General features: G+C 46.6%; 2 protein-coding genes across 6 annotated transcripts in view; one reads left to right on the top strand and one right to left on the bottom strand.

Annotated features, from left to right (window-relative positions):
* The window catches only part of cacng2b (calcium channel, voltage-dependent, gamma subunit 2b), a 59,422-nt gene extending 59,295 nt beyond the window's left edge, over positions 1 to 127 (top strand). For all 4 annotated transcript variants that reach the window (XM_076291420.1, XM_076291414.1, XM_076291427.1 and 1 more), the window contains one exon: positions 1 to 127. This exon is cut by the window's left edge. In XM_076291420.1, the coding sequence (XP_076147535.1) occupies positions 1 to 127 (127 nt within the window).
* Positions 128 to 6,134: 6,007 nt separating this feature from the next.
* On the bottom strand, positions 6,135 to 12,247 carry ift27 (intraflagellar transport 27 homolog (Chlamydomonas)). 2 transcript variants are annotated; one of them, XM_076271557.1, is made up of 7 exons: positions 12,114 to 12,247; positions 11,352 to 11,431; positions 8,451 to 8,510; positions 8,242 to 8,301; positions 7,845 to 7,962; positions 7,286 to 7,395; positions 6,135 to 6,688 (listed from the first exon to the last, which is right to left on the bottom strand). In XM_076271557.1, exons 1-7 carry the CDS (start codon positions 12,145 to 12,147, stop codon positions 6,605 to 6,607), a joined length of 546 nt encoding a protein of 181 aa, XP_076127672.1. In that variant the 5' UTR covers positions 12,148 to 12,247; the 3' UTR covers positions 6,135 to 6,604. The 2 variants fall into 2 exon arrangements, with proteins under 2 accessions (XP_076127672.1, XP_076127681.1); XM_076271566.1 differs by lacking the exon at positions 8,451 to 8,510.
* Between the last annotated feature and the right edge of the window lie 338 nt (positions 12,248 to 12,585).

Below are 12,585 nucleotides of genomic sequence, written 5' to 3'. Positions count from 1 at the left end.
GACCCCCACCACCACCTACAACTCCGAGAGGGACCACAACTTCCTGCAGGTCCACAACTGCGTCTCCAAGGACCTGAAGGACTCGGGCCACGGCAACGCGGCCAACCGCCGCACCACCCCCGTATGAGCCCCGCCCCCCCTCCTCTCTCACTCACGACGACATCCCACGACCCTCTTCCAGAAGAGCCTCCCGCATACACACACCCTCCCACTCACACACACACACACACACACACACACATACATACATACCCTCAGCCAGGAGGGAGGAGGTAGAAATAAGGAAGAAAAGGAGGGAAGAGACATAAAGACAAAGTGGGAGAATACGAGGTTGAAAGCAAACGTAGATGATGTGTTGATAGCTTCCATGAGTCCCCGAGTTCGGGGAGGCGCAAGAGTTGCAGTGATTAAATCATAATCATTCAGAAAAAAAAAGGCACTACCGTCTCTGCCCAACATTGATGAGCTCAGTGTGTGAAGTGGTGGAAAGAGAGCTAGGCGAGGAGAGGGCTTGCTGACTAAATAAGGAGGATAGGCCATGCGTGTGGCGAGTTTTGAAAAATATAAAAAAAAACAAAAATATTTAGATTTTTGTTTTTGTTTTTAAACTCGTCGCCATCTGCTGCTTAGGTGTGGGAGGGATCTCTGTTCGTCCTCCCCGCCTTTAACCTCCAATCATCTCACTCCATTTGATGACATCCGTGTATTTTATTCTTTTATACATGGTTTAAAGGTATTGGCATTAAATACTGTGCCCAGCTTATACCAAGTTTTGTCGAAACAAAAAAGATCCATTATGAACTGATTATATATGGCTATATAAATATATAGATGTGAATAAATTCAACCACAGGCCCTCCCTGATGTAAAACTTTAGGGAAAAGGAAGACATTTTTGGAAGAAACAAACAAAATAAACTAATCAAAACTTAATAAAGTTGCCATGGAAACCAAAAGAGCAAAGGCAGAAGGGTGTCATTGTGACTCAGCTTCTTTTTTTTTTTTTTTCTTCGGTGACTGGACGAAGGAGGAAGACACCAGCTGTGGTCACCTGAACGACTTTTTAAAAAGTATCCCTTGTCTTGCTCTTTACAGGATCCGCCTGCCCTTTGACTTGTTATTAGTTTGGTTTCATTTTGTTTTGTTTCGGTTCGGTTCTGTTCTGGAGGCCTTGCCCTTTTTCTCTCTTCAACAGAAACGAGCGCTGTCTGGTGGCTTCGACGGAGTCGCACAACGACTGGTCAGCAGTAGAACCCTGAACTACCATCTAACACTGAGAGAGGATGGAGGGGATTGACGGGTCGGCAGCTGAAGGGTTTGGGATCAGGTCAAAGGTCAAGGACGAGAGAGCTAGTCAGACAGACGACAACAGATCAACCTGCAAGAGGATAAAAACTGTAAATGGGCATAGAGATCCCACATGAATGACTTCCAGATAAAGAAATTTACGTGCATGCTCAAAAAAAAAAAACAATGAAATGAAAAAATGTACAACCAACCTGCTGTTTGGAAATGTACATTTTGAAAAGCGATAATTATAGATGATGAAGTGGGTGGGGGGGGATTCAGAGAGAGAGAGAGAGAGAACACAAAAGGTGGGAAAATGTCCCTGTGCTGTGTGTTTTTTTTCTTTCTCATTTTGTATTTTAATTTCTCAAAGGGATGATTTGATGTTAATGGGGCTTTATTTTATGCTTGGGGTGGGGGGTGGGGGTGATGATCAATCGTAACAAACAAACAAACAAAGGCCTTTTTTAACAGAAACAAAAAGAAAAAGAGAACAACGTCCTTTTCTTTGTAAATGTACTTCTGTGTTTCATTTCTGGACGTCACACTCAGCCTTATTCCTCTTTTTCATCGTCGTTTGTTTTTCGTTACATTGTGTTGTTTCAATGAGGTTCACAAATGAAAAACAATGGGAAAAAAAGCTATGCCATCTTCTTCAAAAAGGTGCCAAAATTGAATGATCCTAAACTTGGATGCATTACGCCCCAATGTTGAATAAAATTGTAACCCCACTAGGGGAAGTACAAAAAAGGTTGTCATAACTATGTATGTTTTTGTTTTTTGCTTTTCTTTCTTTATCTTCATCTATATAGCAGCACTCAAACTGCACTCACACCAACACACCAATGAGATTCTACCAATTCATATACATTCTTTTATCTGGAGGTATACCACATCCACTGCATGATATACTTGTCTGCTTTTCTGCACCATGCTGTTTCCAAGTGAGGACACAACATTGCTTGAAAGCCAAAGCCTTATAGCTTCTGTAAAAACAGTGGAAAATGTGACACCATTACTGCAATGGACTAGTCTAGAGAAGGAGGTGGACGATGTGGGGCCTACTCTACGACAACAGCGCTGCTCAGAATGTCCGACTTCGCTCTCCGCTATCACTCCTTCCTCTGTGGTCTGTGGAAAGGGCCCATCATGGTGCAGTGCGCAGTCCAGTCCTACAGGATGTCCATTGGCATTCTGATGCTGCAGCGCTATCTGTTTAGAGGTTGGTGTAATCTAGCTAGCAGGATGTCTATTTGCATTCTGATGCTGCAGCGCTATCTGTCTAGAGGTTGGTGTAATCTAGCTAGCAGGATGTCCATTGGCATTCTGATGCTGCAGCGCTATCTGTTTAGAGGTTGGTGTAATGTAGCTAGCAGGGTGTCTATTGGCATTCTGATGCTGCAGCGCTATCTGTTTAGAGGTTGGTGTAATCTAGCTAGCAGGATGTCTATTGGCATGTTGGTGTAATCTAGCTAGCAGGATGTCTATTGGCATTCTGATGCTGCAGTGCTATCTGTTTAGAGGTTGGTGTAATCTCGCTAGCAGGATGTCCATTGGCATTCTGATGCTGCAGTGCTATCTGTTTAGAGGTTGGTGTAATCTAGCTAGCAGGATGTCTATTGGCATGTTGGTGTAATCTAGCTAGCAGGATGTCCATTGGCATTCTGATGCTGCAGTGCTATCTGTTTAGAGGTTGGTGTAATCTCGCTAGCAGGAGAAAAGAAGTCACGCTGGCACAGAGTTTGATTCAAGCTGAGAGTTTTGTGGGGCACTGTGTGTGTCTGTATGTGTGTGAGAGAGAGAGAGAGAAAGAGAGAGTGTTTTTAGTTTGAATGTGTGTGTGTGTGTGTGTGTGTGTGTGTGTGTGTGTGTGTGTGCTTACGCCTGTGTGTCTGTGTCCTTGCCAATTATTTGATGTCACTGACAATCCGTTAGCCTCCACATTTTTGCTGGCATTTGAATATGGAGCATTTGCCTCTCTCTCTCTCTCTCTTTCTCTCTCTCTCTCTCTCTGTCTCTCCCCCTCCCTCCCTGGTGTGCGGATCAAAGCTGTGAGTGCGGCTCTCTGCAGCGTGGTGTGATCAGTGAGGAGGAGAGGCGGGGGAGTGTGCGAGAGGAGTGGACCAGGGACAGAAAAAAAGGGGTGGGGGGGGTGGATTGATCATGGGGAGAAGGGCGAGAGTGTAGAAGTATGAAGGCCATAGGCTATTCCAGAATAGGACCTGAAGACCTAAAAACGGCCATAGACTGGCTCTGGGGACTCCTTCACTCAAAGCAATAAGGAGCCAGGAACTTGGTTCCAGAGGAGGCTCAGTAGGGTTCCTCAGCCTAGTTCCTGAACCACAGTAATCGGGTCATACAGTTTTTGTGTGTGTGTGTGTGTGTGACGTGATATACAACACAGGGACAGTTGAGGCTTGAGATTCTGAGGTACTGAGGCACTGATCGCCCTGTTAATGTGTGGCTCAGATTCATTTTAGCATTTGACCACAAACAAAAGCTTTGGTGAGAAGCTCAGGAGCTCAACCAAACCACTGACTTCACTGTTAACCTCTTTATTTTTGTAGGCTAATTTGACTGCCCTCACTCCAAACTCTTTGGTTATGAGCCACCATACACACACACTCACTCACACACTGTCACAGAGGCGAGAGAACCATGAGCATGGACACTAGTCAACCTGTAGAAATATCAAGCCATGTCACAAGCTAACATGCATACCACACACTGCCTGAGCAATGGAGCAAGGGGCGAGAGACATTGGAGAGAAGCACTCTCTCCCACTTGAGCCTAATAAAGCTTGGGCTCTTGCTCCCTCTGATGGTGAATAGATGTACAGCGAGTTGTGTTGGGTTGTGTGTGTGTGTGTGTGTTGTACCAAGCAAGCAAGCGAGAGAAAGCGAGCAGAGCAGGTGCAGAATACTAATAGCCGTGCAGTACACTGCAGCCATACCTTGCGCATACTTCTCCAGCCTCTCCACACCACTCTCCCCCACTCATCTCCACCTCTCCCAACACACACACACACACACTTCCTATGTCTCTCATACGCTTTGCCAGAACAGGAGTCAGTGGTGTGGTTCTGATAGGGTTTGCCATGCGATGTTCAAGTCTTTTCCCTTGAGGTTGTTTTGGGCTGATGGTGGTGGTGGTGGTGCAGGTGATGGTGTCTCTTGATGCAGCTCAGCTCGTAGGTGGGTGCTGCTTCAGTGTCTGTCTACAGCAGTTCATTCAAGCATGGTGTTGGTCATTCAAACAGCATGGCCATGATGACCAAGGTAAGAGCAGTGTGTTGATCTCTTCATTTGATTTATCTAAAGTGGACTTGTTGTTCTGGCTGTCTCCAAGATGTTGATTTATATAAGGTAAGGAAATGCTAGACAAAGGCCCAGAGCAAGAGTGCATTTCCAATGAAACCTGTGAGTGAGTTATTTTTAATTTTCTTTATTAGTGATATCCATGTTAGTTTTTTTATCTACGTCACAGCATGCACGTGTGTGTGTGTGTACGTGTGTGTACGTACTTCCACGTGAGTGCCTACACTTGGCCCACTGCTTCGCCAGGCCAAGGGGGAAAAAAATCCACAGGACAGTCTGGGTGTCTCCCTTCCAGCCCAGCACGTCCGCACTCCCATGCCAGGACGCTGGACGCTGCCTCCCGTGGCCCGAGCCAAGGCTCTCCTCGCTGGGCCAGACGGGTCTGGGAGCTGCCCTGCCCTCGCTCTCACCTCCAGGCCCCAGTGTGTGGCCTGGCTGGCTCACCGCCTCGGTGCAAAGCCTGTCGGGCCCCCTGCTAGCCACAGCACAGAGCTGGACCAAGCCAGCGAGTATTTAATGCGAGCGGTATTTTAAAGGAGCGATTCTATCTCTTTCTGACTCAGCATGTCTCTCGTGTGCAGTAGGCTCTCTTAGGCATGCTGGGACACATTGATTCATAATCGTAACCCCCAAACATATAGAAACAACATTTACCTCACAGTGTGTGCGAGTGTGTCAAGTGGGCTTGAATTAAACAGCCTACAGTAATTATAATTATAAAGGCACATTTGTGAGTATAGCCTTTAAACTCATGACCACAATCTTAACTCACACACACACACACACAAAAAAAACAGATTAGCATATTCATTGCCATATGTTCCTCCTGGGTGGTATTTAACTTAGAGGTGTATTTGCTGACAGACTCTGAGGCTTCAGTAGTGGTGGACGATGATAGACATTTGGCGTTGGTCTCGTTTCGCACGTTTCTGAGCCGCGGCTGCCGAGGGGAAGGCGGGCTGACTGGCGGAGAAGGAGGAGCCTGTGAAATTGGATTAAACGGCCGATAGTTGTTCTCTGGAGCGGACTGGAGCCCTTGAAAAGGCGACTTGAGTCACAAGAGGCGAACCGGGACAATGCCTCCTGACCCTGTTTGGGAATTAACCTTGACATTAAAAACTGTAGTCCTGCTCTCTCTCTCTCTCTCTCTCTCTTTCTCTGTTTGTACCACTGCAATTTGTGAAAATGGCTGCTCTAAGACTCAGTCATGATAATGAGCCCTAAAGTCCCACATGCACAGTGAGAGGACTTGATGTCTCGCCGGGAAAATGTCACACAATAAAGCGGCCATATTGTTTCACTTGCGAGACAAGAGCTCAGCTTTGCCCCGGGGTGATGTCACTATTCACTACCATCTCAGCTTCATCTTATGTATGTGCGGAACTTTTTTTTTTTTATTCTACAGAACATTTGGTGACATTTCTCAGTCTTATGTAGGGCACAGTCGACCACTCTCTAGCTACCATGACATCTATGCAATACACTCTGATGACCTACATACAGTGCCAAGAAAGGAAACTCTACAAACATAGACAAATCAAACCTTTAATTGGTTCGCCGAGCTGTGGGGTAGTGGCACAGGCAAAAGGAATTACAAAACATCTGACAGAGCATATATTTATGTATAATATTATATCAAAACATTTGTATATAATCATTTTGTACCATGTAAGGTACTAGGACACCAACTGTAGCCAACACTGTCATCGCTGTAGCATGTTCCAAACAGTCCATATAAAAATAAATAAGGGTGTAGTGTGTGCCTGGGTGTAGTGTCTGCCCTTAGTGTGTAGTGTGTGTCCGTAGTGTGTAGTGTGTGTGTGTAGTGTGTGCCCGTAGTGTATCCGTAGTGTGTAGTGTGTGCCTGTAGTGTGTGCCCGTAGTGTGTGTCCGTAGTGTGTAGTGTGTGCCCGTAGTGTGTACCCATAGTGTGTAGTGTGTGCCCATAGTGTGTAGTGTGTGTCCGTAGTGTGTAGTGTGTGCTCAGGGGGAAAAGATACTCTAGGCGGTCTCGATCTGGTTCTGGAGAGCGTGAAAGCCCTGGGCCAGACAGACGAACGGGGCATCGCAGTTCTCCATCTCTTTCTGCAACACACACACACACACACACACACACACACACAAACTCATATCAAGAGAGGGGCATTTCCCACATGCACAGTTAGGCACTTAAGAGCACCTCCATCCAGCCACCTCCATGTACAACTAGATTTAAAGCTAGCACATTGGCGTCCCGTCGTGCTAAGCCAGCATAATTATGTGATAAAGAAGACAGCCGCAACTCGATTATAGCAGTGCAGAGACTGCTGCTCCAAACCCTCCCCCCTAAAAGAAAGAATATGTGGGAATGTGTGATTTTTCCATCCCCCCCCCACGACATATCACTCCCCCTGTCTTCTACTGGCAACAGGTAGGCTGCCCCCGCTCAGTGCGTGGATTAACAGTGACGTCCACTGTCGTCCAACTATTTCAGTTAAGTGTGCGGCCACGGTCAAAAACAGAACGGTCGAAGTGACTATTTGGATTTGGCACGTCGTCCTTGTTGCTAAAGGACACCCTGACATCCAGCTGAGACAAAGTACCACTGAGACATCGTCTGAGTCGCCAGTACAGCTGCACTCTGTGCGTGTGTGTGTGTGTGCGTGTGTGTGTGTGTGCGTGTGTGTGTGTGTGTGTACTCACGGCGGACGTCTCAAAGTACTCCAGCCCTTGGCTCTGAGCCCACTCCTGGGCCACGGCCGTCTCCACCTCCCTCCGTGACGACAGGTCTGATTTGGTGCCCACCAGCACCCCTGTCCAGGGCGGGCACACACACACACACACACACACACACACAAACACACACATTAGTATTGTGAAGACAGTGCACAATTCTGATATTACATTTATCTGTACTGTTAACGGTTGCCAGACCTATTAAAGGCACAGTCCACAATCAAATTGATATTTGAGCTCAGCGGCCAATCAAATCACACCCGTCTCTGCTCCTCTCTGCTGATTGGCTTGAATAGTCTATGACAGTGCAAGCCACTGTGCTTCCTATCCTCAGAGACACGGAGTTTTGATCTACTGCGTACAGTATGCATCCGGCTTGGGAAATGTATTATCACCAGACAAGGCACAGGTCAGTAGTAGTTAAGTGTTAAGTGTTGGACAAGGGAGAGGTGAGAGAGTGGCAGCTGAACTCTGGTTGACCCCTGGGTCGTGTGCTTGGGCAGGGTGTGGCTGGGGCGTCTCTTACCCGGGACCTGGAGACCCTGGGAGAGGGCCCGCACCCTCTCCAGCCAACGGCCACAGCTACTGAAGGACGCCGCGCTGGTGATGTCAAACGCCACACACACCACCGACGGCTGCCCCCACTAAAAGTCAGAACACACACACACACACACACACACACACACACACACACAGATGAGTGAACATACAAGATGTAAATGAGTACACACACACAAATAAATAGAGGCATATGCCGTACATTCATTTTTAACACAAGACAGACTGGTGCATGACATGTTTTCATGTACCGACTTCAGGTCCCCAAGGGAGAACAATGAATCAAATCATGTGTATGATATTTACTGCTGATGGAACACAAAACATGAATCCAGATGTGACATTGGGAGAACAAGGACACATACCATTTTCTCACAAAACTCCGCAAAGATTTCTTTCCCGGGTGAGTCGAAGATGTACAGCTCCTACCCAGATGGACAGAGGAACACACAGAGTCCAGGGGTCAACTGTGTTTGCTCACAGGTAGAGGTACATGATTCGTAACACTTATTGTAACATTCAGCCAATATATCCGCACGATCTGCTAGCCCTACGTCCTGCGAAGAACACTCACCACACTGTCACTGGTGTTCGGGATGTTCACACACTTTGTCAGCAATTCCACTCCTGTGGTCTGTAAGACATCGGTCAGAGATATAGTGAATGGCATTCAATGGCTTATAAGAGTAGGGAATTCTGTTCGCTTTTGGCAAGAACCACAACACACCAAGCTTGAGTGGAATTTTCCACCCTGTGCCCAGTGGCCATTTGACATCCCAACAGATGAGGTCAAGGCTAAGATTAACCTAAACTGTATTGGTGACCACAAACCTTTCTGCTACACAATCAATTACACTAAGCTGGGTCATCACCCCTCCATCTGGTCCTCCAGAGAGCCATTATGATGTCATAGTTATATGTGTGTGAACACAGAGCAGATCAATCACACAAATCTGGCTGCTTCCTCCGATGATAGTTCATGAATTACACACATTGAGGGAGTCTTGAATATGAACACTAAAGTGTCTTATACGTATATTTGCCTCTACAGGATTTGTGGACATTTGATCAGTTTGACCCCCCCAAACAATAATAGCAGCATGTATTTTTATTTTCATATTTGCTTGTTCTAGTGCTCGGGAGGTACTTAGCTCTTTACAGAGGAGTAAGTTTGACACACTCGAAGAGCAGAGCTTGGTGGTCTGAAATGCCAATGACACAATCCGTAGGACTATCTAAAGCGCACACCCCGACCTGTTCAAATGCTAACAGCTGTTCTGGAGCTGCCAATCTTGCTCGGCGTTGTCGCTGCTCCCGCTGACATCATTAGCTTTACCTGATGAGGTGAGGCGAGCAGCGACCGAAGCAGATGCCATGTCACTCGAGCCGAGCCGAGCCGAGTCGAGCCGAGCCCTCGACCCTCGAAAGGGATGGCGCTGCGAGATCGGCAGCTCGGCCTCTGAGATGGCGGCCGGCGGTGGTGGTGGTGCCGGTGCGTGGCTAACGAGGCCACTGCTCACCGGAATGCCAATGAGCCGCCGTCGTTAGGAGAGGGGCGCAGTGCTGGAGACGCCGTAATGAGCCGCTTGGCATTTAGAGGTGAGCCCGAGGCCTCTGCTGGCATCACTGATGCCCACCCACCCAGCCCCCTCATAACACGCGCACGCGCACACACACACACACACACACACACATTCTCTGCAGCTAGAGTGTCTATGTACCTCTCAACGGTTAAAAAACAACATTTGATTAAATCCTCTTTCCAAACTCATTATAATCTAAATATGACTTGAAATGTTCTTCCTTTGTCTCGTCCACCTCAACCTCAACCTCAATCTTCCAATCAAAGCACAGTGCGTGCGTGCGTGCGTCTCTGTCTCTCTCCTTTCCTCTACCCCTCCACCTCTCCTTCCTTCCCCAAGCCTGGAGTCGCTGAGGCTCTTTGTGCTGCGGAGCACGTCCAGCTTGTCAAACACCTTTAGTGCATCCACATCCACACACACACACACACATCCACACACACACACACAAACACACACACACACACATCCACACACACACACACAAACACACACACACACACACACTCACACTCACACTCACACTGATTACCGTGGCCTTTGTATTAATTATTGACATTCCTGTCACCTGCAGCCTTCTAGCCTTGCTGACGCGAGCAGAGCTGCCTAGCCCACCCTCCCCTCCCCCTGCCCCTACCTACCCAAGGCAATCGACAGGAGCTTTTGCAATCTGCTCAGGCTCCTCGGATGCTAAGGCCAAAGCCATGTGCGTCCTGGACCTGGCGCGGCTGATAAGCCTGTGCTCCGCACTGCAGACTGCACAGCCTGGAGCAGGCACCAGCACGCCCTGAGGGAGCAGGTTAAGATACGCCACCCCGCTGCAGCTTGTATAGATACACGAGATACATGAAGGATACACTAGACCTCACGGGGCAGGTAAAGCCAGACGTACACTAATAGTGGGGGGAATTATGTGCAAAAATATAACGAATATTGCCAACAAGCACCACTTGTTGCCTTCATTTACAAAAATATCCAAAAGATGAACATGTCATAGGTCTAAAATGTCAGAACACGGTTGCACTAGTTTTAATATCTGACAGCACTTTAAGCTTCCTCATCTCTTCCTGTGATGCATCCACTGGTCTACAATAATAATAATAATAATAATAATAATAATAATAATAATAATAATAATAAAACTTTTAGCAAAGGTATAGGCAGACCCTTACTATTTAGATTAGGCTAGTAATTAGCATCCTTGCCACAGCAGACCAGACGAGGCCTTGCGTTGCTCTCGGTGAAGATCTACTGCAGTCCTGGCTTTATGTGAGGGGCCACGTTCCATGAGATTCTGGGGCTGGTGCGTCAATACCACATTTCTATGGGGGTGGGGGTTTCTCCGGAGCACAACCTTGTGCTGACAGAGCTGTACCTTTTTCCTCCACCTACTGACACTGGAGAGCTTTTAATGGTTTTGGTAATGTAACTGACGTAGCTTACATAGGCAGTGTTGCAGAACTGTTTGGATTTACATACAGGTTGGTTCAATATTGCAGACAACTCATATTATATTTTACCACGTCTGCTCGCGGACCGGGACCACAGTTTAAGAAACATTAATTGCATTCTTGTGTATTTCTTGTGTCCAACTCTACCGCTACATTCAGTCAGGCCTTCATTGCTTGATCAACTGACTAAGTTTTAACACAATCAAAAGTAACTGAAACAAAGAAACAACCTGCACTGAGGTTGACAACGCATGTTCACCATTCAGATTAAACACTGGGGCTTCAAGGCTACACCTAGTCCGACCCTAAAATCTTTTTTTTCTTTCTTTTTTTTTCACTCAGGGTTTTTACAGGACTATACTTAATCCATGCGCAGGAAACCAACACTGGATGATTGATAAACCACTGACTGCGTTACATTTGTATGTTTTAGCCTTGTCTCACCATAGAATACATTTTCTGGAAATGGGCGCCGTCGCTCCGGAACATCTGGGACAAGGCGCTTTTCCCTACCGCAGCATCCCCTGTGAAGGCAGACAAGCATACGCAGTAGTTTGTGTTAACATCATAAGAACGCACCGGGGAGAAAGGAAGATTCTCTAGGACAAGTGGGTGGGAGGGGTGACAGCATTATTTGTACTAGTAGATGTTCATACATTTTTCTATGGCAATCTCGTATTAATAGTCTTACATTAACGTTACTGAATAGCAAAATATGTTTGTAAAGCCGAATGCCAGAAGAATATTCAAAATGAATATACTTAACCGCTGGCTAGTGAGGATGACCGAAACTGACTTGCAGCCAAAATATTCGAGAGGGGTTTAGAAAGGTTTGCAATGTAGCAGCTATCTAATAGGGGGAGTTCCGATAGCTTGAACACTGATCCTCAATTTCGCCTTGGATAAAAAAAAAAACGTCTGCCAACTCCATACATGTAAATGTAAGTAGGATGTCAGTTGTTCTATTAGCTAGCGTTAACGTTAACTGATAAGTTGCTCGGCTAAAGGAAGCCATCACCAAAGGATCAAACCATTTCCCATTTGTTGTCGGCCACCATTTGAAGAACAACACTTGGCGAGGTTGTTGACGTTTAACGTTTGTCAAACTTCCAGCTAACATGCATGATTGCAGTTAGCATGTTGATAATATATCAGGCATGTTGAAAATCGGCGTTTGACAAACTAGCGACAAGCGAGTGTCCTTACCAACGAGAATGCATTTTGCCCTTAACTTCACCATTGCCGGGAACAAGTAAGAAACACAAATGCAGCCTTGAACACTTATTTGTTTTTAGCTTCATCGGTTCTCCGGCCCTCGCACAATCTTCCTTGTAGCTCAAGCATACAATCCGTCGCATAGTAACCACAGAGAGAAAATGTGGCAATATCATTGGTTAGTAGTGTATTTGACGTACATTAAGGGGCGTCTACGTCTAGTCTACGTTGATCTAATTTTATAAATCAGCATCACCACTAGAGGTCACTGTGTAGCCTACGCTGTATACGGTTCTATGTGTTCGGTCCCAGGGCAGTTGCTGCTCAACATGGTCACAGTGTAGCGCACAGTAGAGCTCACAAAACTCTAACGTTGTAACCGTCATTTTATGTTTATTTCCAATAGAATAAATATTTCCAAATAAATGGATGTAACCAGGGTAGTTTTGGTTAGGTTTAAACC

This window comes from Alosa pseudoharengus, unplaced genomic scaffold (assembly GCF_046254945.1).
Source record: "Alosa pseudoharengus isolate Yale_2024_CS ecotype anadromous, Long Island Sound unplaced genomic scaffold, YU_APseudo_1.1 YU_APseudo_1.1_scf_1, whole genome shotgun sequence".
Lineage (NCBI taxonomy): Eukaryota > Metazoa > Chordata > Actinopteri > Clupeiformes > Clupeidae > Alosa > Alosa pseudoharengus.
The sequence above is the reverse complement of the archived record's forward strand: the minus strand, read 5'-3'. Positions and strand labels throughout refer to the sequence as shown.